Source organism: Microplitis mediator, chromosome 8 (genome assembly GCF_029852145.1).
Source record: "Microplitis mediator isolate UGA2020A chromosome 8, iyMicMedi2.1, whole genome shotgun sequence".
In the NCBI taxonomy this organism is placed as follows: domain Eukaryota; kingdom Metazoa; phylum Arthropoda; class Insecta; order Hymenoptera; family Braconidae; genus Microplitis; species Microplitis mediator.
The window spans coordinates 4,135,789-4,162,005 of NC_079976.1; the positions used below are offsets into that span (position 1 = coordinate 4,135,789).

General features: G+C 30.1%; 6 protein-coding genes across 10 annotated transcripts; all 6 read right to left on the reverse strand.

Annotated features, from left to right (window-relative positions):
- Nucleotides 1–445: 445 nt before the first annotated feature.
- On the reverse strand, nt 446–3,807 carry LOC130673673 (uncharacterized). The gene is made up of 6 exons (XM_057478795.1): nt 3,578–3,807; nt 2,065–2,243; nt 1,732–1,985; nt 1,431–1,660; nt 1,244–1,346; nt 446–875 (listed from the first exon to the last, which is right to left on the reverse strand). Exons 1-6 carry the CDS (start codon nt 3,714–3,716, stop codon nt 599–601), a joined length of 1,182 nt encoding a protein of 393 aa, XP_057334778.1. The 5' UTR covers nt 3,717–3,807; the 3' UTR covers nt 446–598.
- Nucleotides 3,808–5,403: 1,596 nt separating this feature from the next.
- On the reverse strand, nt 5,404–8,447 carry LOC130673675 (uncharacterized). The gene is made up of 6 exons (XM_057478796.1): nt 8,308–8,447; nt 6,716–6,894; nt 6,374–6,630; nt 6,071–6,300; nt 5,886–5,988; nt 5,404–5,723 (listed from the first exon to the last, which is right to left on the reverse strand). The coding sequence occupies exons 1-6, from the start codon at nt 8,438–8,440 to the stop codon at nt 5,441–5,443; spliced, it is 1,185 nt and encodes a 394-aa protein (XP_057334779.1). The 5' UTR covers nt 8,441–8,447; the 3' UTR covers nt 5,404–5,440.
- A 1,625-nt stretch (nt 8,448–10,072) lies between these two features.
- LOC130673676 (uncharacterized) lies at nt 10,073–14,525 on the reverse strand. Its single transcript, XM_057478797.1, has 6 exons — nt 14,332–14,525; nt 12,595–12,758; nt 12,235–12,497; nt 11,279–11,505; nt 11,091–11,187; nt 10,073–10,432 (listed from the first exon to the last, which is right to left on the reverse strand). The coding sequence occupies exons 1-6, from the start codon at nt 14,468–14,470 to the stop codon at nt 10,168–10,170; spliced, it is 1,155 nt and encodes a 384-aa protein (XP_057334780.1). The 5' UTR covers nt 14,471–14,525; the 3' UTR covers nt 10,073–10,167.
- A 969-nt stretch (nt 14,526–15,494) lies between these two features.
- On the reverse strand, nt 15,495–18,900 carry LOC130673677 (uncharacterized). Its single transcript, XM_057478798.1, has 6 exons — nt 18,498–18,900; nt 17,529–17,707; nt 16,754–17,010; nt 16,453–16,682; nt 16,042–16,144; nt 15,495–15,876 (listed from the first exon to the last, which is right to left on the reverse strand). The coding sequence occupies exons 1-6, from the start codon at nt 18,640–18,642 to the stop codon at nt 15,597–15,599; spliced, it is 1,194 nt and encodes a 397-aa protein (XP_057334781.1). The 5' UTR covers nt 18,643–18,900; the 3' UTR covers nt 15,495–15,596.
- Nucleotides 18,901–19,072: 172 nt separating this feature from the next.
- LOC130673678 (uncharacterized) lies at nt 19,073–25,782 on the reverse strand. 5 transcript variants are annotated; one of them, XM_057478801.1, is made up of 13 exons: nt 25,605–25,781; nt 24,656–24,819; nt 24,517–24,558; nt 24,296–24,449; nt 23,352–23,579; nt 23,164–23,260; nt 22,155–22,519; nt 21,664–22,044; nt 20,974–21,137; nt 20,642–20,877; nt 20,144–20,370; nt 19,949–20,051; nt 19,073–19,854 (listed from the first exon to the last, which is right to left on the reverse strand). In XM_057478801.1, the coding sequence occupies exons 8-13, from the start codon at nt 21,791–21,793 to the stop codon at nt 19,590–19,592; spliced, it is 1,125 nt and encodes a 374-aa protein (XP_057334784.1). In that variant the 5' UTR covers nt 21,794–22,044; nt 22,155–22,519; nt 23,164–23,260; nt 23,352–23,579; nt 24,296–24,449; nt 24,517–24,558; nt 24,656–24,819; nt 25,605–25,781; the 3' UTR covers nt 19,073–19,589. The 5 variants fall into 5 exon arrangements, with proteins under 5 accessions (XP_057334784.1, XP_057334783.1, XP_057334785.1 ...); XM_057478800.1 differs by having other exon boundaries at nt 24,296–24,558; nt 25,605–25,782; XM_057478802.1 differs by having other exon boundaries at nt 23,213–23,260; nt 24,296–24,558.
- LOC130673281 (uncharacterized) lies at nt 22,255–24,975 on the reverse strand. Its single transcript, XM_057478251.1, has 7 exons — nt 24,933–24,975; nt 24,656–24,819; nt 24,296–24,558; nt 23,463–23,579; nt 23,352–23,416; nt 23,164–23,260; nt 22,255–22,519 (listed from the first exon to the last, which is right to left on the reverse strand). Exons 1-7 carry the CDS (start codon nt 24,973–24,975, stop codon nt 22,255–22,257), a joined length of 1,014 nt encoding a protein of 337 aa, XP_057334234.1.
- Nucleotides 25,783–26,217: the final 435 nt, after the last annotated feature.

Sequence of the window (26,217 nt, forward strand, 5' to 3'; positions counted from 1 at the left end):
GTGGATCAGTAACTATTTCTTGTAAATCAATATACGGAATAATATGTTGAATGGAATCAGAATCCTATGATATTCCACCAAATGACAGGGGGTAGAATCGTAATATAGTTAATAGTTGATGAAATTTTTATATGTGATTATATTTTATTCTGCATCAATATATTACTTGTTCTATTGAACATTAAATGATTATGCCCATTTCCAATTTTTCAAAGCCAGTAATTCTTCATAAGTTCGATAATCTCGAACATATCAACCGATACCGTAGATTGGTTCAGGCAAACCAGTAATTATTTCTTGTAAATTAATATACACAGTAATAATTATAACCCAAAAATTATTCTTGTGTAATCGAATACTAACATTTGATTCAAAATCTTAATTTTCAAATAGACGACTGAAAACTGTCTAATCGGGGAGAAAAATTACGTCAAATAATGAACAAAATAATGCGATTTGAAAATATTTTTATTACATTTTCCAGTAAATTGGGGAAATCACCAATTTCAATTTGGCAAATATTGCTATTTCTCATACATCAAATCATTTTAATTAGCGGAACATCGTTACCGTTAAAATAAATGTTAATTAAAAGTTGTTATTCTTTGGTGAAAATTTTAAGAGCCAGATATCCTCCATAACCAGGATAACCGCGATAATACCAACCGATTCCGTGAATTGGTTGAGGTGAATTTTGATCGGCGACGACCTCCTGTAAATCAACATACGGAACAACGTGTTGTATATTGTCAGAACTCTCGTTAGTTCCACCGAATACTATCTTGGAATTGCATGGTTCACTGCGTTCGGAATTATTTCCTACTAAAGCTGTGGACGGCCGAAGATCTGGATCACGATGTACCAAATCGATGGGACTAAAACGAAATAATAAATAATCGTAGCATTTACTACGTCACAATTTTTCAACAAGAAAAAATTTTTTAATATCACAGTTAGACTAATATATCGCGTTACTAATTCCAAAAAGACATATTTTTATACGTCCCTTTGGCTTAGACACTTAGTTCAAAACCAAAAGAGCGTATAAATTAGGCCATATGCCTTTTTGGCAATACAATTTTTTTTTCCATTTGTAGCTATAAAATAACTTTACAAAAGCATTGGCGATGAAAAAAAAATTAAACGCCCTTTTGGGATTGGTGACGCGATGTATAAATATTGATATTTTTTAAAAATAAGTTATCATTTGAAAAGTTCAACATTTGAATAAAACTGTAATTACCTTCCATGGCATTGACTTTTTTGTGTAATTTCGGATTCATTTTTATTAATATTACCATCGTCATCGACGTATCGTCCGCGCAATGAATCGCCTAACGTAACACCTGTTTGATAACATAAGTAATCTAATTATTTGAAACTGTTAACAAAATAATTATTTTTCATATCATCTAAAATTGAAGACTTACTTGTGACTACTGCATTCTCTGTTAAAGTAAGATCTTCTAGTGTGATTTCTAAACTATTGTAGCTACCATCGTATCGGAAATCGCCAATAATTTTTTTTTGTGAGTAACAATTATCCGAAGTCGTCCACTTAAGAGTTGTTGGATCAATTCGTCCTTCTGATAATATTCCTTGTTGGAGACTAAGGAACATTACGTAACCGACTCTTTTAAATCCAGCGCCAGTTGCAACACTATCAAACAATATTGTTAATGTATAAAGTGAATTTTTTGTTCTAACTAATAATTAAACAATAAAACTCACTATCCATCATCAACTGAAACGGGATCAAAACAAATGGAATCAAGTAATTTACCACGCTCGTTTCCAGGATTTGAAATATCGTTTCGTTGACATAAGCACTTGCAAATATTACCAGTGTGTTGTAGTATATTTTTCAAACGTTCTTCCTCACTTGCGCTATCTGTTTCGAGACAAGCGTAACCATCAATACTACTACACTCAACGGCTGCTAAGTTATCGTAATCACTTTTCGCTTCTTTTCGTCGTTCAGTTTCCTTATTCATTTGTGCATAGTTTGATTATAATAATTTATTACTTGTGTCAATAATATTTTAGATAAATGCTTCAACTTACTCTTTCTAACCAGCAATGGCGAAGATATCCAGCACATTGGTTTGGATAAGGTAAAGTTTGTCCCATATGTTCACCTAGTTCGTCAATTGAATCACATCTGCCAGAACAATATTTATCACGGCGCAACAACTCTTCATTGATACTTATTGCATACAAGTTATTGAATTGCGCAAAATTGGCTAAAAAAATTAACGAAAATATTTCGGTCACATATTCTTTGAAAACATAATTATTCTATACTCATAAAATGAAAACGTTTTTTTTTAACTTCCCGCTGAGAAAATTGGAAATTTTCAAAAATTCGGGAAGTTATTGGTTTTATCCTGATTTTCGAAAATCGAGTTTTCATCAGATGTCGACGTTCTGAGGTCCTAGGAAGCTATTCTGACTATTTTCAGAAGGATGTCCGAGTGTTTGTATGTGTGCGTGTGTGTGTGTACTGAAAATTTCAAATCGATCGATCAAAAGGACTCTAAGATATAGTAGGAATACAAAAAAAAATTTTTTTTCAGTTTTTTTCAAATTTTTCGATTGCCGCCCCAGCCATCTCAATCGGTTTATTCGTTCGAGAGAAATCGATCGAGAAAGAAATGGTGAAAAACGGTTTTCTTCGATTATCTTCGAAGGGACTCCTCCTATCAATTTCAAAATTTGATTAACTCTAGAACTGAATAAAATGCGTCGATTGCCACCTTAACCGTCTCAATCGGTCAATTCGATTGAGAGATATTGTTGGAGAAAAAATGGCTAGAAACGGTTTTTTTCGAAAACAACGGCATACAAACGTATTTTCGAGCTCGAAAATGTATTCACAACAATGTTTTCGAGCTCCTTGACCTCGAAAATAGCGGGAAGCTTCAGGGCTGGCCCGCAGGGTTAACCGATAGACGGATTTTTTTTATTGGAATCTTCTGACCTTAGAAACTATAAAAAATATTAAAATATTTCTTACTTCAAATTAGAATTACTATAATAAAATAACTAAATATGGACAAAAAATAAAAAAATGATAAAATCATTTTGTTTTTAGAATTTAATCAACTATTAAATTGTTTATAAGATTTTGTTTTTTATAACTGCATTAGTTTAACCACAATTTAAGAATAAATAAATTTTGTTTTTAAAAAATAAAATTGAAAAGAAAATATTATAAGTTATTACAAAATAATTATTAACAATAATTCACATAGAATAAAAAATTTAATTCAACTAGTGATTCGTATTTAATGCCAGATGCAATCGTATCTTTTGAATTTATTTCAAATATCAAATAATCATGAGAGTAAAGATTTATACGGATTTTTTTACAAATCGAAAACAGAAAAATGATCACATCATTAATCGCTGGAAACAAATGTTCAAAATAAAGGGTAATCAATTATTACCAATATCTACGGAAATTAAAAATCAGAACATCGTTTGAAAGAAATTTCGAATAGGGAATTTTCACTAATTTTAGAGCATTCTTCTAATTGAAAGATTAAATAGATATAACATATTTTTATAAAACTACCTTCCGCTCCATTTTCACTCCATTCTCTGGGATCACCTTTCTGTATTGGAACTAATTTTGATGTTACCGATGACACATTTTGTTTTATAATAACTATAAACATCCATATTGTTATACTGGATCTATATAAATAATTCATTTTATTATTTTTTTATATAGTAATGAAAAAGAATTTTAAAAATAAAATATATTGTCGAAGAGCAATTGAATCTACCGTGCTCAGTTGAACGTTGAGTGAGCTTTAATAATATCGATGGACAGTCAATAGCTTTTATAATTTTATTTTATTGCATCTTAAAAAATAATCTTTTACACTAATGACACACTTCAAAGTCATTATGTTCAAATATTTGATATTTTGTAGCTGATGTTGTTACATGATAAAATACATGCATTCAATCATAGATATGGATCCAAATATAAATGTCACCATTTCAAAATCTTAAAATGAATTTTTTTTTATTTCATGGAGGGGGAATGTCTTCAAGAGAAATATGAGTCGACGGACTCATAACACAGATCGATTGTATGATGGTGAATTGCTGTAATCTAAAATTAACCATTTTTTTTTTTTTATTTTTTTTCAAGTACAAAAATTTAGTGCAAATTTTTTGTACACGTGGAAATGATTACGGGCATCAATTTTTGATAAATATTAATACTCTAACCTTGTCGAGTTTCCATTATCTATCATGACTTGTTCATTTAAAATAAAAATAAGTCACGACTGAAAAAAAAAAAAAATAAAAATGTATTAAGATAACAATACAGGAACACACGAGTTTTCATTTGAAATTTTTTTTTTTAAAATAGGATGAAAAAAGTCGAATTAATTTAATGTTTTATTTTTACGAAATTTTCTATTGTTCCAAAAACGAATAGATTTTATTTTTTCTACAATACACAATTCACAACAATATGATTGTTGTGTCTTTTAATTTATTTATATTATATTTGCTTGGTCACTTTCGACTGTGAAATTTTAATGCTTTTGAAAAAAATGTCTTGCTAGTAATATCAGCATAACTTTTAAAAATCGAGTTGTCTACGTTTCGAAGTTATAAAAAATTATTCTAACTATATCTGATAATATTTTATTGACTTCGAAACCATAACAGGTATTTATAATTATTTAACATCAACATTTATTTTTCAATGTAAGTTAAGCAACGATTAATTACTCTCATTTCCAAATTCTCAAAGCCAAAAATCCTCCAGATTCAGAACAGCCTCTGTAGTACCAATTGATTCCGCGAATCGGTTCAGGTGGATCAGTAACTATTTCTTGTAAATCAATATACGGAACAATATGTTGAATGGAATCAGAATCATATGATATTCCACCAAATGACAGGGGTTAGAATCGAAATATAGTTAATAGTTGATGAAATTTTTATATGTGATTATATTTTATTCTGCATCAATATATTATTTGTTATATTGAACATTAAATGATAATTCCCATTTCCAATTTTTCAAAACCAGAAATTCTTCATAAGTTCGATAATCTCGAACATATCAACCGATACCGTAGATTGTTTCAGGCAAACCAGTAATTATTTCTTGTAAATTAATATACACAGTAATATTTATAACCCAAAAATTATTCTTGTGTAATCGAATACTACTATTTGATTCAAAATCTTAATTTTCAAATAGACGACTGAAAACTGCCTAATCGGGAAGAAAAGTTAGGTCAAAAAATGAACAAAACAATGCGATTTGAATATATTTTTACTACAATTTTCAGTAAACTGGGAAAATTACCAATTTTAATTTTGCAAATAATGCTATTTTGTATACATCAAATCATATTGATTGGCGGAACGTCGTTACCGTTGAAATAAGTAGTGATAAAAGAAATTATTGTTCTTTTACCAAAAGCTTGAGAGCCAGGAATCCTCCGAAATTCGGGTAACCACGATAATACCAACCGATTCCGTGAATAGGTTTAGGTGAATTTTGATCGGTGACGACCTCCTGTAAATCAACAAATGGAACAACGTGTTGTATATTGTCAGAACTCTCTTTAGTTCCACCGAATACTATCTTGGAATTGCATGGTTCACTGCGTTCAGAATTTTTTTCCATTAATAAAGCTGTAGACGGCAGAAGATCCCAAAAACTATGCACCCTGTCGTTAGCACTGAACAAAATAATAAATTAGTTGATCAATTAGTTGTAGCATTGACTACGACACAAATTTAAATAAGAAAAAATTAATAGTACAATTACAAAAACATATATATACATTTTTGAAATAAGTTAATATATCAGAGAGTTAACATTCAAATAATAATATATTTACCTTCCATTGCATTGACTTTTTTTCAAAATTTCTGGTCCAGTTTTATTAATATTACCATCGTCATCGACGTATCGTCCGCGCAATGAATCACCTAACGCAACACCTGTTTAATAACAAACAATCTTATTGTTTGAAACTGTTAGTACTATAAATATTATTCATAAAAACTAGAATTGAAAACTTACCTGTGACAACTGCATTCTCTGTTAAAGTAAGATCGTTTAGTATGATTTCTAAACCATCGTAATGACCATCGTTTCGGAAATTATCGATAACTTTGTGTTTTAAAGCACAATTATTTGAAGTTGTCCACTTGAGAGTTGATGACTCAATTTTTCCTTGTGCTAATATTCCTTCTTGAAGTTCAAGGTACATTACATTACCGTGTCTTTTGAATCTCGCGCCAGTTGCAACACTTCAAAAAATATTTTTAATGTATAAAGTTAATTTTTTATTCCAATAACTAATAATTAAATAACAAAACTCACTATCCATCTTCAACTGAAACGGGATCAAAACAAATTGAATCAAGTAAATCACCACGCTCAGGTGTGGAATGGGTAGTATCATCTCGTTCACATAAGCATTTGCAAATGTTACCAGTGATAACTAGTATATCGCGATAATGATCTTGTTCTTCTTGACTACTTGCAACGCTACAACTCCCAGTTTCACGTATGCCACTACAGTCAACGTCGATTGCCCAGTCGTAATCCCTTTGCGCTTTTTTACGTTCCTCAGATTCCTTATTTATTTGTTCATAGTTCGATTATAATAATTAATTATTTGAGTAATTAATAATAATAATGTTATTGTGGATATTAACTTACACTTCCAAGCCAGCAAGAGCGAAGTGATCCAGCACATTGGTTTGGATAAGATAAATTTTGTGCCCTCTTCATACCTGTTGTATCAAATGAATCACATTTGCCCGAACAATAGCCATCTCTGCGCAACAGTGTTTCATTGATAGTTATTGCGTGTATGCTATTAAATTGAGCATAGTTGGCTAAAAAAATTAACATGAATAGTTATGTTCAATATCATTTTAAAAATTAACTAATTTATACTTATAAATTCAAAACTCTTTTTTTTATTAAGATCTACACGCCAAAAAATAAACTTTAAAAATTTGTGGTTGAAATTATTAACCGGAACCCGGGTGTCAGTATGGGGAATTTTAATATTCCAAATAATAAATTTTATAACACGTGTCGTAAATTTTTTAAGTATCAGTTACGATTTTTAACCCTTTCCCGAAAGTGTGTGTCGAAATGAATCGGTGTGAGCTCTTCGGGGGTAGCGCCAATCAAAGTTCGTTGTTAAGGATGTGTGAGTAACAGTTTAATCGTGTGAGTAATAGTTTAGTTGTAGTACATGCATGCGCCCCCTTCTACTATTTTTTCTGCCCCTTCTCTTCTCAACAGGCTAGCGCTCTCTCGCTTTAAGATGAAGACGTACGATTCAAATTGAGAGTAGGGACTTAAGGTCAACCGGGAAAGGGTTAAAGTTCAAATAGTGATTTTTCTTTCATAGACAATAAATTTTCATACTTATCCTGTAATTATTCACGTTTTAATCATAAATGAAAAATTACTATTTAGAATGATAGTATTTATTGATCACTTTATCATTATATTATTTGTCATTCTCAATTTATATAGTTCATTTTTTTCCGTTTAAATTTGAAAATTATCAAAAATATTAAGACATTTTTTAATTCAAATTGGAATTACGACAGAATAATTAAATATAAAATAAATTGTCATCAAATAATTATTTTTGTCGATAAATAAATTTTTTTTTTATAAAATAAAATTCAAAAAATAATTATTAGCAATAACTCAAACAGGATCAGATATTTAATAATACTAAAGATTTATAATTCACGCTAGACGCTATTATATCGTTTGATTTTATTTTGAATTTTTAATAATCATTAGAACTGACCGGGGCATAATTTTTTGAAAATACTCCAGTAGAAAAAAAAAAATATGTATACAGTTTGTTTTAGGAATCGAAAATTAAAAAATACCCACATCGTTAATAGCTAAAAATAAATATTTGAAATTAATCGTGATCAGTTATTACCAATATTTACGTAAATTTAAAATAAGGAAATCGCCTGAAAAAAATTCAAATATGGCAAGTCGAGTCATCGATATCAGTTTGATTTTTTTAAATCTGTCTCAGATGTCTACGTGTCTACGTTGCCTACGTGTCCAAGTCACGATAAAAAATTCTAATTATCCAAAGTCTAACATATACGTCAATATTATATCAATAATGATTACAAATAATTACTTAAAATTATCGGTAATTAATTACTACCACTAACTACGGACATTTGAAATTAGGAAATTGTTACAGAAAAATAATTTTTAAAAAATTAAATAAATGCAATATATTTTTAAAAATCTACCTTCCGCTCCATGTTCACGCCATTCTGTTGGATCTTCGTTCTGAATTGGTACTAATATTGATGTTACCGATGAAACGTTTACAATAGCTATAAGCATCCATATTGTAATGCTGGATGTATAGAAATAATTCATTTTAATATTTTTTAGTAATGAAGAAAAATAATTTTGGAAATAAAATTTATTGTTCAACAGTAAATAAATCGAACGTGCTCAGCTGAACGTCGCGTAAGCTCTAAAAATGTCGATCGACGGTTAATAGGTTTTATAGTTTTATTCTATCACATCATTAAAAATAATTAATTACTTTAATGATGCCTCAGAGTCTTTATGATCAAAAACATCACATTAATTTTATAGTTGACCTTAGTACATGAAAAAATATATGTAGTAATTAATAAATATCAATCCAAATATAAATGTGACCATTTCAAATTCCTAATTTTATGTTTCGTTATCAGTTGCATTATATCTTCTTTATGATACGTGGTTTCATTAAATATAAAAAAATTCGATTCATAGCTAACGTCAAATAAAATATTACCAAGTCATCAATCATTAATTCTTGGTTATTGACTAATCGCATTGATAAATATAAGGTTTAATTACACTGTAAAAAATCCGGAGTGAATTGGGAGTGAAATAAAATCCGAATTCACTCCAGATTCACTCCGCCACTCGGAGTTCCGGAGTTTTGAAAAAAATCACTCCGCATGCGGAGTGAATTGGGAGTTTTTTTTTAGCTGAGTGATCTCGGAGTGACGCGGATTTTATTTCACTCCCAATTCACTCCGGTCCGGAGTTTTAATACCTAAATAAATTTATACTAATTTATATTAAACTGCTAAACAATGTGTGTGTGTGTGTTTGGGTGCGTTCAGGTGTTTGTGTGCGTGTGTGCAAATTTGTACGTGTGGGCAAATGCGTGCGTGTGGGCAAATGTGTGCTTGTGTGCAAATGTGTGCGTGTGTGCAAATTTGTGCGTGCGTGTGTTTGCGAGTGCGCGTGTGTGCCTAAATATGTATGTGTGTGCATATCAGCTGATCAATAATGTAGTACGCGAATTTTTACTTCGATTTTATTATGTGGAGTTATATTTTATTAATAATATTTTCAAAACTCCGCTCCGGAGTGTATTTCACTCCGAGGGGAGTGAATAATTAAAAATTCATTCAATCCGCATTCACTCCGCGAATTTTTTACAGTTTGTTGAATTATGATGGCTAATTGCTATGATTTGAAATTAACAATTTTTTTTTTATTTCAAATTCAAAAATTTAGTTTAAATTTTTCGTATTCGTGGAAATGATTACGTGTATCAATTTTTGATAAATATTATTACTTCAACCTTGTCAAGTTTTCAACATCTATCATGATTTGTTCATTTAAAATAAAAATAAGTCAAGACTGAAATAAAAAATCAAAAAAAATGGATTAAGATAACAATACAGGAACACACGAGTTTTCATTTGAAAATTTTTTTTTAAAAATAGGGTGAAGAAAGTCGAATTAATTTTACACTTCATTTTTACGAAATTTTCTATTGTCCCAAAAACGAGTAGGTTTGATTTTTTCTACAATACACAATTCACAACAATATGATTGCTGTATCTTTTAGTTCATCTATATTATATTTGCTTGGAAACTTCCGACTGTAAAATTTTAATGCTTTTTAAAAAATGTCTCGCTAGTAATATCAGTATAACTTTTAAAAATCGAGTTGTCTACGTTTAGAAATCATAAATAATTATTCTGACTATATCTGACAATATTTTATTGACTTAGAAACTATAACAGGTATTCATCATTATTTAACATCAAAATTTATTGTTCAATGTAAGTTGAGCAATGATTAATTATTCTCATTTCCAAATTCTCAAAGCCAAAAATCCTCCGGATTCAGGATAACCTCTGTAGTACCAACCGATTCCGTGAATCGGTTCAGGTGGATCAGTAACTATTTCTTGTAAATCAATATACGGAACAATATGTTGAATGAAATCAGAATCATATGATGTTCCACCAAATAACAAATGATCTTTGCATGATGAACTAGATGTAAAATGTTTTCCGAGAAAATTTATAGGGGGCAGAAGTCGGGAGTAACCATGCACCAAATCGCGAGTTCTGGAAATAAATGCATCTTAGTTGACAATATTCATACTATATAACACTTTAAACTACTAATTTTGAACTAACGTCCTTAGTAATTTTAGTTATCAATAGTTCTACCAGAATAAATCCTTTTGGCTTTATTCAACAGTAAATATATTTATTCAACTCATGCGCGCTATTCACGTTTTATCACGCCTAAAATGCAAACCCTAAATGGCCGTTTACCGACTGGTGAAAAATTATTTGTCAAAACGCAATAAAGATGTCTACTATCCCGGCCATTGTAACGTAATGAAAATAAACGTAACTATCTTTCGAGCTCTTACTGAATATGGGGTAATGACAATTCCCTGTTGTTACCCATTGAGTAGCCAAAATTGTGATGCCGAATGATTTTTTTCACCATGTCACTAAACAGCTATTGAGACTTCGCTTTTTAGGTGATTAATAAAACGTGAATAGCGCATATGAGTTGAATAAAATTATGGGCGCAACATGTGGGGTAAGTGATTCATAATCCGTCACCCGCGATGTGTTTAGCACTCGTCTCCGGTGCGCAGTTTGTACTCGCTTTGCTCGTGCCTGCGCACCTGCGACTCGTGTTAAACGCATCGCGCTGACACATTATGAATCACTTACCCTACTAGTTACGCCAATAACTATTAATTACCTTTCATAACATTGAGTTGGAACAATTATTTTCATATTATCCAAATTACCATCATCAGTTATGTATTGTCCTAGTAATTTATTCCCAACTTCTACGCCTACACGAAAACATTTAACAAATTACTTTTCGACAATAAGTATTAGTATCTATGTATAATTATCAAAGTTATTGCATTTCTTATAACTCACCAGTAACGACTTGTTTCTGTGGAAGAATCATATCTTCCAATACAAATTTTAAGCCTTCGTAAGAACTATTTTTGAAGCCATAGACTACTGGTTTCGCATTATTACATTTACTCGATTTTTTCCATGTTACGGTACCTGGATCAATTTGTCCGTTTGCTAGTATTCCTTGTTGAAGTTCAAGATGTATTCTGTTCTCATATCTTTTAAATCTGACCCCTGTTGCCACACTATAAAAATAGTATTTTATATATCCATTTTTAATCAATATAGAGGCGAAAAAATTGGTGATCGAGTTCATCAGAATTCTGTTCTGATTATGATTGGCAATTTCGAATTACGGCAACCGATGTGCAAACTTTAAAATAGTTTTGTATTTTAAAAGCTTAACGATCGGTTTGAAACGCTGAAACTTATTATAAAATTTTTACAATCTTGTGTTAAAAACGATTCACAAACGTTACTGCGAATGGGTTTCGATTGATATACTTCGTCTGACATATTTATATTTTCGTCTTAAATGATCGAGAATTAGTTTCTGATATCACGTATTTATGCATCGTTTTGATAATACGTATATCACATCTGTAATCAAGCTTTTTGTTTTATAGAGATGCATATTTGGCGCTAGAAATTAACATGTCTCTTCATTCGTAACTATATTTCTTGCGTGAATTTCGCTGTATAAATTTAAAAATAGACGATGTGGACCATCTAATCGCAAGTTGAATTATAATTTAAATTAAAAAAACAAAATGTTAGTCATTGATTCAGGTGGAAATTAGTGAGTGATATCATAGCTTCTTTCGCATTCCTTTTTGTTAAGAAATACTTAAAAAGAGTTAGATTGATTTCAATAAAGGGTCTTATTAAATTTATGCATATTTATCAGCCTTCTTTATCCACTTTTAGGTAATTTATAGATAAGTTATTTGATCATAAATATAGTATTGACTTACTATCCGTTATCCACTTCGACATGATCAAAACAAATTGAGTCGAGTAATGGACCATGAAAATTATGATATGAATTAGATTTACGTTCACATAAACATCCACAATCGTTTCCAGTATGATCCACTAACCATCTTGCTTCCTCCAAATTTCTACGAGCTGCATTAACAAAAAAAGAATCTCCCCCTATCGGATCGTTTAATACACCAGCATTCTTACTACGTACCTGTTTGTAATTTTCTACTGCATCTAATCGTTCTTGAGTATGCTAAATGAATAAATTATATTTTAATATGACAACCTATGGTTAAAATATCTTTTTTATCGTTCACTTCTATTATTTTGTTTAATTTTAATTATTTTACTTGCATAAGCCAGCACTCATGAACAATTCCATCACATCTACTGTCATAATTATAAATAAACTCATCATCGAGCAAATCACAACGACCAGAACAATTGAAATCCCTATTTAAACCTTCTTCGTTGGTTCGGAATGCGTAAAGACTATTGAAATACGCGTAGGAATCTTCGAATGAGTTTAAAAAATAAAAACGGAAAAAAGGTTATTTACAAAACTGATATTTAGGAAGCTAGTTTTTTTTGCACGCCTCAAATGCGAAGCATTTATGTGGGCATTACTGTCAAAGAACCACCGTTTTGCAAAATGCTCGCATAAAGTCATTTCAATAACCCGAAGGATTAGTTGATTGTGTACTCTTTTCAATTAGTACCTGAAATATCGAGGATCAAAGCCAAAAGGATCATTTTTTGTTTGAAGGCTAATATCTCTGCGCCAAATCGTCCTACGAGGTTAAAAAAAAAGCCAAATTAAAGCTCAATAAATTTGCTAAACGAGCTATGCATTCGTTTAGTTGAAAGAATTTTTCCACGGTCCGTGGGCTCTTCGGAAAAAAAAAAAATCGGTCTGTCAGTTGACCCTGCGGGCCAGCCCCAAAACTTCCCGCTGTTTTCGAGCTCGCTGAGCTCGAAAACATTATTGTGAATATATTTTCGAGCTCTTCGAGCTCGCAAATACTTTTGTATGCCATTGTTTTGTAAAAAACCATTTTTTAGCATTTCTTTCTTCCACGATATCTCGCGAACGAATTAACCGATTTTGATGGTTGAGGTGGCAATCGACGCGTTTTATCAAGTTCTAAAGCTGGTCGAATTTTGAAATTGATTTATTTAGCCGTTTTTGAGAAATTTCAAAAAAACCAAGGAAAAAATTTTTTTTGAATTCTTTCGTCAACGGTTTCTCTTGAACGAATAAACCGATTTTGATGGTTGAGGTGGCATTCGACGCGGCTTATAGAGTTTTAGAGCTGATTAGATTTTGGAATCAATCCATCGAGCAAATTGGAAGTTATCCAAATAAAACATTTTTAAAAAAATTTTATTTTTGAAATATCTCTGAACGCACCCTACCGATTAAGTTCAAATTTCTACGGCCTCAAGACATTAACAAGCCGCGTCGAATGACACCTCAACGATCAAAATCGGTTCATCCGTTCAAGAGTTATGAATATTTACACACATACATACACTCGGACATCATCGTGAAATTAGTCAGGATAGCTTCCTAGGACCTCGAAACGTCGACATCTGATGGAAATTCGATTTTCGTAAATCGGACCGAAACCAATAACTTCCCGAATTTTTGAAAATTTACAATTTTCTTAGCGGGAAGTTAAAAAACAATATTTAGAAATTTTTTGTTTCGCGGTATTTCTTATATTTTCGTAATAACCGGAGCTTTCAAAAAATTGTGAAAAAATTGCACCAAAACTAGAGATTTCAAGCAATAAAATGCTTTTTTTAAATCTCGATACGATTATTTTTCACCAAGTTACAAGTTACAGCCTTCCAAAAATCACTAAAAAATTTATAAAATTTTTCTGCTCCTTTAATTTTTTGCATTAGTGTATTATTTATTTTTTTTTTTAATTAATTTTGTTTTAAAGGTTAGCTTTTATATAATAATATGAGCATTTGAGGCGTGCACTTTTGGACTTTTCAAAAAAGTTTTTTTTTTCTCTTCATCTCTAACTGTAGTTGAAAACAAATATAGAGTCGATTTAGAAAATAATATGCAATACCTTTATCCAATTCATTTGGATCTCGTTTTTGAATTGAAACAAATTCTGATGACACTGGTAATATTGATGATAGATTAATTTCAATAATTAATAGGGAAATCCAGATTCGAATTTCATTAAAACTGAAGTAATGGATCATTATTGTTCGAACAATAGTAAACTATTTTTTCTAATAGTTGGTGAGATGTTCCAGTTAGGAATGATGACTTTAAATAAACACAGAAAATAAAGTTATATCATGATACTTAAATGTAGTTATTAAATTTTTTTGAGTGTTCTCCAAGTTTAAAAATTTAGTGGACATTTTTGGTATACGTAAAAACGATAAAATTTATGAATTCGAGATAAATATTATTGCTTTAACATTGTCGAGTTTTTATTATCTGTAACGTTTTGTTCGTTTAAAATAAAAATAAATCATCAAAAAAAAAAAAATTTACAGAATAAGAATACAGAAACACACGTGCACAAGGATTCATTAAATTTAAATTTTATTTTAACTTATATTTTACAAAATTTTCCATTGTTTCCAATACACTGAGAAAAAAAATACTTTTATCAAGAACATTTACTTGAGACAAAAACATAAATTCTTCATAATTTTCAAGAATATATAATTTTGTCTCAAGAATTCGTAGAATTGAAGGAAATAATTTTTATTTAATTCAAGTAAAGCTATTCTTTTGTTTACTTAGAATATAATATCAAATTCATATAATAACAAAAATAAATTTGATGCTCTTTTCTCAATAAATTGATAATTAATAATAATAAAATAAATTTTTTGAACGGATTTCTTGAACCAAGAAATTTTTGTTTGGAAAATAGTATTTTTTTTTCTCAGTGTATGAATAGCTTTGATTGTTTTTTTTTTTTTTTACAATACACAATTGATATCAATATGATCGTCGTGTCTTTTAATTCATCTATATTACACGGAAATATTGAAACTCGACTGGTTACTGGTCCGCACCCGACTCGGTACGGTACGGTGCAGAACAGTAACCAGTCGGGTTCTAATCTTTCCGTGTATATTTACTTAGCAACTTTCCCGATTGTCGGTTTAAAACTGCATAATCGAGAAGAAAATTGAGGTCAAGAAAATGAATTAGATAATATAATTTGAAAATATTTTTATTATAATATTCAGTAAATTGGGAAAATTACCAATTTGAATTTTGCAAATAATGCTATTTTTCATACATCAAGTCATGTTGATTAGCGGAACATCGTTACCGTTGAGATAAATATTAATACAAAAATTATTATTCTTTTGTAAAAATCTTAAGAGCTAGATATCCTCCATAACGAGGATAACCGCGATAATACCAGCTGATTCCGTGAATAGGTTTAGGTGAATTTTGATCGGTGACAATCTCCTGTAAATCGACAAATGGAACTACATGTTGTATATTATCAGAACTCTGTTTAGTTCCACCAAAAATTATCTTATAATCGCAAGGTTCACTGCGTTCGTAATTAGTTTTTCCTATTAAAGCTGTGGACGGCCGAAGATCTCGATCACGATGTACCAAATCGATGGGACTAAAACGAAATGATAAAATAATTGTAGCACTGACTACGATACAAATTTTTAACAAAAAAAATTATTATAATATCACAATTACACTAATGTATATAAATATTTATATTTTTTAGAAAATAAGTTATGATTTCAAGGATTCAACATTCTAATAACAATACAATTACCTTCCATGGCATTGACTTTCTTGTGTAATTTCGGATTCATTTGTATTAATATTACCATCGTCATCGACGTATCGTCCGCGCAATGAAGCACCTAACGTAACACCTGTTTAATAACATGAACAATCTTATTATTTAAAACTGTTGATATAATAATTATTAATGTACCTGAAGTTCGGAACGTTTTTCGTGAAACGAAAATCAAAAAACAAAGTGTAAAGTAAGAAATCTACTGGATCTAGAGTTTTGAAATGTTTCGTACATGCGCTAGTATGTCAGCCGAAAATTTCAGGCCACCCCCAACTACCCCGTAAGCAGTAAAATTATATAAATTATTCATTTTCGTTGCGCGAAGAACGTTCCGATCTTCAGGTATATAATTATTATCCATCAAAACTAAAATTGTAAGCTTGCCTGTGACAACTGCATTCTCTGTTAAAGTAAGATCGTCTAGTATGATTTTTAAACTAATGTAATTACCATCGTTTCGGAATTTAGTAATAACTTTCTTTTTTAAATTACAATGACATGAAGTCTTCCACTTGAGAGTTACTGGATTAATTTTTCCTTGTGATAATACTCCTTGTTGAAGTTCAAGGTGTATGGCGTTACCGCGTCTTCTAAATCTCGCGCCAGTTGCAACACTATCAAACAATATTTATACTGTATAAAGGGAATTTTTTGTTCTAACTAATAATTAAATAATAAAACTCACTATCCATTATCAACTGAAACGGGATCAAAACAAATGGAATCAAGTAATTTACCACGCTTGTTTTTAGCATTTGAAATATCATCTCGTTCACATAAGCATTTGCAAATGTTACCAGTAGTAAATAGTATATCGTGATAATGTTCTTGCTCACTTGCGCTATATGGTTGGAAACAACCCTTATTCTCAACAACACCAGAACAGTCAACGTATGTTGATTTGGCGTAATCTTTTTTCGCTTTTTTCCGTTTGTCAGTTTCCTTATTTATTTGTGCATAGTTTGATTATAATAATTCATTAGGGGAGGAGAGGGCAGAGTGGGTCTCTGGGAGCAAAGTAGGCCCCTTAGAATTTTCAAAACTCAAAAAAATATGGGGGAAAGTGGGCCCCTTAAAATTTTCTATACACTAATAAACTCGGACAGATAATAAGCTTATCGAAATTTCTTATATAATGAGGGCTAAAATAGACCACAAAAACTGTTCATTAAATATAAGTTATCAAGACAGTTAAAGATAGAAAAATTACGTTTTGAAGTTAGAATAAAAAATATCAAATCCGGAATTTTTTGGAGGGCCCACTTTACCCCTAATTTTCGATTTTTCAATTTTAATGGACGCAGCATAATGAAGTTAAAATAAGTATCAAGGGTCTAAAAAGAAGTAAACACGTAAAAAAATTTAATGATATTATAGTTATTTTCCTTAAGGGGCCTACTCAGCCCCCCTCTCCCCTACTTGTGGTAATAATATTGTAGATACAAATATTATTAACTTACTCTTTCTAACCAGCAATGGCGAAGTGATCCAACACATTGGTTTGGATAAGATAAATTTTGTGCACTCTTTGCACCTTGTGAGTCAATTGAATCACATTTGCCAGAACAAAATTTATCACTGTTCAACTCTTCTTCATTGATAAGTATCGTGTACAAGCTATTGAATTGAGCAAAATTGGCTAAAAAAATTAACATAAACATTTCTGTTAAATATTGTTTTGAAAATTAACTAGTCTATGCTCGTAAAATGAAAACGGTTTTTTATTCATCGGAGTCTTTTGAACATAATAACAATAAAAAATATTGGAACATTTCCTCATTCAAGTCGAAATAACGAGGAAACAATTACATATATATAAAAATGACATAAAATCATCAACTTCATGGAAGAAAGAGCAGTTAAAAAAATTACAGTTTCGTATAGTAGTAAAGCGCTCCGAGTCTGAAACTGTAAAAATTACATTTTTTATCAGTAAATTTTACAGAAATAACAAATATTACAGTTTCAAACTCGACATTGTCGATTTAAACTTTGAAATTTGCTGCTTAAAATTGTATTAATTTTATTACTATGACAAATTTTTAAAATTACAGTTTAAGCTTCAATGTTTGAAGATTTTTGCCCGGAAGGCCTATTTTTACTGTAGAAACTGTAATTTTTCAACTGCTCTTTTTTCCGTGTTGAAAATTGAATTGACTATCAGACTGTTTGTGAATTTTAATTTTAATATCTACTATAGCTTCTTCATAATTTAATAATACTGCAGTAAATATAAATGCGGTCTGTTTCTGTATTCAAAGACAAAAAAATTAAATATTAATAATGACCATACATAAATATTTAAAATTAACAGTAATTAATTGCTGTCAATATCTACGGAAATTTAAAATTAGGAAAAAATAATGTTAATTATCTCAATTTTCTCCTAATCGGATGATTAAATAAATACAGTTTTTTTAAAAACCTACCTTCCACTCCATCTTCACGCCATTCTGTCGGATCACTTTTCTGAATTGGAACTAATTTTGATGTTATTGCCGATGTATTAATTTGAATAATTAATAGAAAAACCCAGATTTTAATTTCATTAAAATCGAAGTAACGAATCGTCATTGTTCGAACAATAGTAAATAATATTTTTTATAGTAGTTAGAGAAACTGTCCAGTTATAAATGCTGAATGTGAAATGTTATTCCATTTATATACTTTTCTTTATCACTTGCACGATATTATCCTTATGTTATAATGTTTCATTAAATGCAAAAAAAAAAAATTGAATCATAGCTCACGTCAAAAAATTTTGCTACAAAATCATCAATTATTAATTTTTGGATATTAAATAATTGAATTGAAAAATATTAAGTAAAATTATGTTGAATTATGATAGTTACATTCAGTTTTTTGTAGTTAACAATTTTTTTATTTTATTTTATTTCAAGCTTCAAAATTTAGCGGAAAATTTTTGTACACGTGGAAATGATAACGTTTGTCAATGTTAGATAAATATTATTATTTTAACCTTGTAAAATTTTTATTATCTATGGCGTTTAGTTCGTTTGACATAAAAATAAGTCACGATTATGAAAAAAATAAAAAATTTTTAAGATAACTATACAGAAGTTAGAAACACACATACACAAGTTTTTATCCGCAAATTTTTTTCTAAAAAATAGCATGAAAAAATAGTCGAATTAATTTTTCATTTAATATTATATTTTATTTTTTCAAAATTTTCCATTGCTCCGAAAATGAATAGCTTTGATTTTGTCTATAAAACACAACTTAAAACAACATGATTGCTGTGTCTTTCAATTAATTTACATTATATTTGCTTAGTCACTTCCAACAGTAAAAAGTTAATACTCTTTTGAAAATGTCTTGCTATTAATATCAGTATAACTTTCAAAAATCGAGTTCTTAGATCTGCGTTTCGAAGTCAGAAAAAATTATTCTAATTATATCTGACAATATTTCATTGACTTGGAAACCTTAGCAGGTACTTAATTTATTTTACATCAACATTTTTCGTTTAATGTAAATTGTTCGTTGATTAATTATTCTCATTTCCAAATTCTCAAAGCCAAAAATCCCCCAGATTCAGGACAACCTCTGTAGTACCAACCGATTCCGCGAATCGGTTCAGGTGGATCAGTAACTATTTCTTGTAAATCGATATATGGAACAATATGTTGTATGAAATCAGAATCATCTGATGTTCCACCAAATGAAACATGATGTTTGCACGATTTACTGCGTTCAACATTATTTCCTAGATGAGCTACAGGAGGCAGGAGACGCCGGTATTTTGGCACCACGTTCTGGTTCCTGTAATTAAATATAATGACCCAATTAGTAAAATACTCTTTCTTTCATTGTCGAAGACTTCCAATAATTATTCATTTTAAATAATTAAATCTACCTCCCACGACATTGACTTGGTTTATGTATTCGAAATCGAGAATCTTTTATGTCTCCATTTTTAGTAACAAATCGTCCGCGTATTGATCTTCCAATAGTTACTCCTACATAAAAACATTTTAAAAAATCACTTAATTTTCGATGATCATAATTTGTATTTATAATTATTACAATTATAAAATTATTAATAGCTCACCTGTAACAACTGCTTTGTATGGTAAAATCATATCTTGCAATACAAATTTTAAACCTTTGTAAAGAGTACCTCTGAAATTATAAACTACTGGTTTCGCATTATTACATTTACTCGTTTTTTTCCATCTTACGGTGCTTGGATTAATTCGTCCATTTGCTAGTATTCCTTGTCGGAGTTCAAGATGAATTCGGTTCTCATATCTTTTGAATCTGACTCCTGTCGCCACACTATAAAAAATCATTTTTAAAAGCAGTTTTTTTCTCTACTCCAAGTAAATTTCAAAATTTGTTAATAAATCAAAAATTTCGAACACGATTTTTTCATGTAATTTTTTCTTCAAAAATTAGTTCAATTTTATCATAATTTTGATTGGCCATTTCTGACTATGGCGACTAACGCGCGGGCTTTTCGAATCGTCTCTCCTCAAAGAGCTGATCAATTACTTTGGCGTAAAAATTCGCTGGTAATTTAAATTCAAAGAAAAAAATTTTGACTTACTATCCGAGATCTACTGAAATTGGATCATAACAAATAGAGTCAAGTAATTTGCCGCGAAAGTTATAACTAGCTGAAGAATTTCGTTCACATAAACATGCGCAAACATTTCCAGTATGATCCAATTTATATTCCAGATCTGCAATTATTTCACTTCTGTTTGAATATCCTTTCCATTTTCCCCTATCATTGATAGTATCAACAAAGTCTTCCACTGCTTTCCTTCGTTCTTGAGATTCCTAGATTACTTAGTTACATTTAAGTACAACAGCTTATCTCTTAAATGTATTTTTATCATTTAATTATGATAATTTATTCAATTTTCGTTAACTTACTAAATGGACCCAGCATTTATGAACAATTCCACGGCATAAATCGGTTTCACCATACCTGAAATTATCATCGAAGCTACTGCAATCACCAGTACAATATCCATCGTGATGCAATGAGTTTTCCATTGTAGCAAATGCGTAAATTCTATTAAAATACGTGAATGAGCCTTCAAATTTGTTAAAAAAAAAAAAATAAAATGAATAAATAGTAGGTTTTTTAACAATCTACTCTCTAAACATGAATAAGTGAACTAAGTGAATATTCACTAATTCTGAGTCCCAACGGAACCACTTTTTAAAATTAGTGGTTCGGTTTGCACTTGGAATTAGTGAATATTCACTTATTTTCACTAACTCATGTTTAGAGAGTAATAAAGTCTGAAGTCATGTTCGATTTTTTTTCCACTAATTAGGGTAGAAATACCGTTTGCGGCCATTGCTCCGTTTTTGGACATTTAAAACTTTATTTCAATTAATGAAAAAGTACAAAAAAAATTTCCATTGTGACAGTGTAGTAAAAGTATCTTTTTACACTTTCAAAATCAATTATGTCAGTGCGTCCTTTAAAAATTATCTTATTTAAATTTTTCAAGTGTCCAAAACTGGATTTAAAAGGGCCAAAAACGATACCTCTACCCTATATTTGAAAAAAAATTAGTAACACTAGTTAATTTAAAAAATTATGTGCAATACCTTTGCCCCAGTTTTTTGGATCTCCTTTCTGAATTACAACTAATTGCGATGATACTAATGATATGCTGATTTGAATAATTAGTAGAAAAATCCCAATTGAAATTCCATCCGAATCAAAGTGATGAGTCATTGTCAATTTAATTATAAAATTCGATAATATATTCTAAGATAACAATACAGAAACACACGAGTTTTCATTTGATAATTTTTTTTTAAAAATAGGGTGAAGAAAGTCGAATTAATTTTACACTATATTTTTACGAAATTTTCTATTGTCCCAAAAACGAGTAGGTTTGATTTTTTCTACAATACTCAATTCACAACAATATGATTGCTGTATCTTTTAGTTCATCTATATTATATTTGCTTGGAAACTTCCGACTGTAAAATTTTAATGCTTTTTAAAAAATGTCTCGCTAGTAATATCAGTATAACTTTTAAAAATCGAGTTGTCTACGTTTAGAAATCATAAATAATTATTCTGACTATACCTGACAATATTTTATTGACTTAGAAACTATAACAGGTATTTATAATTCTTCAACATCAACATTTATTGTTCAATGTAAGTTGAGCAATGATTAATTATTCTCATTTCCAAATTCTCAAAGCCAAAAATCCTCCGGATTCAGGATAACCTCTGTAGTACCAACCGATTCCGTGAATCGGTTCAGGTGGATCAGTAACTATTTCTTGTAAATCAATATACGGAACAATATGTTGAATGAAATCAGAATCATATGATGTTCCACCAAATAACAAATGATCTTTGCATGATGAACTAGATGTAAAATGTTTTCCGAGAAAATTTATAGGGGGCAGAAGTCGGGAGTAACCATGCACCAAATCGCGAGTTCTGGAAATAAATGCATCTTAGTTGACAATATTCATACTATATAACACTTTAAACTACTAATTTTGAACTAACGTCCTTAGTAATTTTAGTTATCAATAATTCCTTTTGGCTTTATTCAACAGTAAATATATTTATTCAACTCATGCGCGCTATTCACGTTTTATCACGCCTTAAATGCAAACCCTAAATGGCCGTTTACCGACTGGTGAAAAATTATTTGTCAAAACGCAATAAAGGTGTCTACTATCCCGGCCATTGTGACGTAATGAAAATAAACGTAACTATCTTTCGAGCTCTTACTGAATATGGGGTAATTACAATTCCCTGTTGTTACCCATTGAGTAGCCAAAATTGTGATGCCGAATGATTTTTTTCACCATGTCACTAAACAGCTATTGAGACTTCGCTTTTTAGGTGATTAATAAAACGTGAATAGCGCATATGAGTTGAATAAAATTATGGGCGCAACATGTGGGGTAAGTGATTCATAATCCGTCACCCGCGATGTGTTTAGCACTCGTCTCCGGTGCGCAGTTTGTACTCGCTTCGCTCGTGCCTGCGCACCTGCGACTCGTGTTAAACGCATCGCGCTGACACATTATGAATCACTTACCCTACTAGTTACGCCAATAACTATTAATTACCTTTCATAACATTGAGTTGGAACAAGTATTTTCATATTATCCAAATTACCATCATCAGTTATGTATTGTCCTAGTAATTTATTCCCAACTTCTACGCCTACACGAAAACATTTAACAAATTACTTTTCGACAATAAGTATTAGTATATATGTATAATTATCAAAGTTATTGCATTTCTTATAACTCACCAGCAACGACTTGTTTCTGTGGAAGAATCATATCTTCCAATACAAATTTTAAGCCTTCGTAAGAACTATTTTTGAAGCCATAGACTACTGGTTTCGCATTATTACATTTACTCGATTTTTTTCCATGTTACGGTACCTGGATCAATTCGTCCGTTTGCTAGTATTCCTTGTTGAAGTTCAAGATGTATTCTGTTCTCATATCTTTTAAATCTGACCCCTGTTGCCACACTATAAAAATAGTATTTTATATATCCATTTTTAATCAATATAGAGGCGAAAAAATTGGTGATCGAGTTCATCAGAATTCTGTTCTGATTGTGATTGGCAATTTCGAATTACGGCAACCGATGTGCAAACTTTAAAATAGTTTTGTTTTTAAAAGCTTAACGATCGGTTTGAAACGCTGAAACTTATTATAAAATTTTTAAAATCTTGTGTTAAAAACGATTCACAAACGTTACTGCGAATGGGTTTCGATTGATATACTTCGTCTGACATATTTATATTTTCGTCTTAAATGATCGAGAATTAGTTTCTGATATCACGTATTTATGCATCGTTTTGATAATACGTATATCACATCTGTAATCAAGCTTTTTGTTTTATAGAGATGCATATTTGGCGCTAGAAATTAACATGTCTCTTCATTCGTAACTATATTTCTTCCGTGAATTTCGCTGTATAAATCTAAAAATAGACGATGTGGACCATCTAATCGGCAAGTTGAATTATAATTTTAATTAAAAAAAAAAATGTTAGTCATTGATTCAGGTGGAAATTAGTGAGTGATATCATAGCTTCTTTCACATTCCTTTTTGTTAAGAAATACATAAAATAAGTTAGATTGATTTCAATAAAGGATCTTATTAAATTTATCAGCCTTCTTTATCCACTTTTAGGTAATTTATAGATGTTATCCGGTCATAAATATAGTATTGACTCACTATCCGTTATCTACTTCGACATGATCAAAACAAATTGAGTCGAGTAATGGACCATGAAAATTATGATATGAATTAGCTTTACGTTCACATAAACATCCACAATCGCTTCCAGTATGATCCACTAACCATCTTGCTTCCTCCAAATTTTTACGTGCTGCATCAACAAAAAAAGGATCTCCCCCTATCGGATCGTTTAATACACCAATATTCTTACTACGTACCTGTTTGTAATTTTCTACTGCATCTAATCGTTCTTTAGTATGCTAAATGAATAAATTATATTTTAATATGACAACCTATAGTTAAAATATCTTTTTTATCGTTCAGTTCTATTATTTTGTTTAATTTTAATTATCTTACTTGCATAAGCCAGCACTCATGAACAATCCCATCACATCTACTGTCATAATTATAAATAAACTCATCATCGAGCAAATCACAACGACCAGAACAATTGAAATCCCTATTTAAACCTTCTTCGTTGGTTCGGAATGCGTAAAGACTATTGAAATACGCGTAGGAATCTTCGAATGAGGTTAAAAAATAAAAACGGAAAAAAGGTTATTTACAAAACTGATATTCAGGAAGCTAGTTTTTTTTGCACGCCTCAAATGCGAAGCATTTATGTGGGCATTACTTTCGAAGAACCGCCGTTTTACAAAATGCTCGCATAAAGTCATTTCAATAACCCGAAGGATTAGTTGATTGTGTACTCTTTTCAATTGGTACCTGAAATATCGAGGGTCAAAGCCAAAAGGATCATTTTTTGTTTGAAGGCTGATATCTCTGCGTCAAATCGTCCCACGAGGTTAAAAAAAAAAGCCAAACTGAAGCTAAATAAATTTGCTAAACGAGCTATTCATTTGATTAGTTGAAAGAATTTTTCCACGGTCCGTGGGCTCTTCGGAAAAAAAAAAAAAATTTAGAAATTTTTTGTCTCGCGGTATTTCTCATGTTTTTATAATAACCGGAGCTTTTAAAACATTTTGAAAAAATTGCACCAAAACTAGAGATTTCAAGCTATAAAATGCTTTTCTTAAATCTTGATACGATTATTTATCACCAAGTTACAGCCTTCCAAAAATCACTAAAAAATTTATAAAATTTTTCTGCTCCTTTAATTTTTTGCATTAGTGTATTATTTATTTTTTTTTTAAATTCATTTTGTTTTAAAGGTTAGCTTTTATATAATAATATGAGCATTTGAGGCGTGCACTTTTGGACTTTCCAAAAAGTTTTTTTGTTTCTCTTCATCACTAATTGTAGTTGAAAACAAATATAGAGTCGATTTAGAAAATATATGCAATACCTTTATCCGATTCATTTGGATCTTGTTTTTGAATTGAAACTAATTCCGATGACACTGGTAATATTGATGATAGATTAATTTCAATAATTAATAGGGAAATCCAGATTCGAATTTCATTAAAACTGAAGTAATGGATCATTATTGTTCGAACAATAGTAAACTATTTTTTCTAATAGTTGGTGATATGTTCCAGTTAGGAATGATGACTTTAAATAAACACAGAAAATAAAGTTATCTCATGATACTTAAATGTAGTTATTAAATTTTTTTTATTGTTCTACAAGTTTACAAATTTAGTGAACATTTTTGGTACACGTAAAAACGATAAAATTTATGAATCCGAGATAAATGTTATTGCTTTACCTTTGTCGAGTTTTTATTATATGTGACGTTTTATTCGTTTAAAATAAAAATAAATAATCAAAATAAAAAAAAAATTTACAGAATAACAATACAGAAACACACGTACACAAGGATTCATTAAATTTAAATTTAATTTTAACTTATATTTTATTTTTACAAAATTTTCCATTGTCTCAAATATGAATAGCTTTGATTTTTATTTTTTTTTATAATACACAATCGATATCAATATGATTGTCGTTTCTTTTAA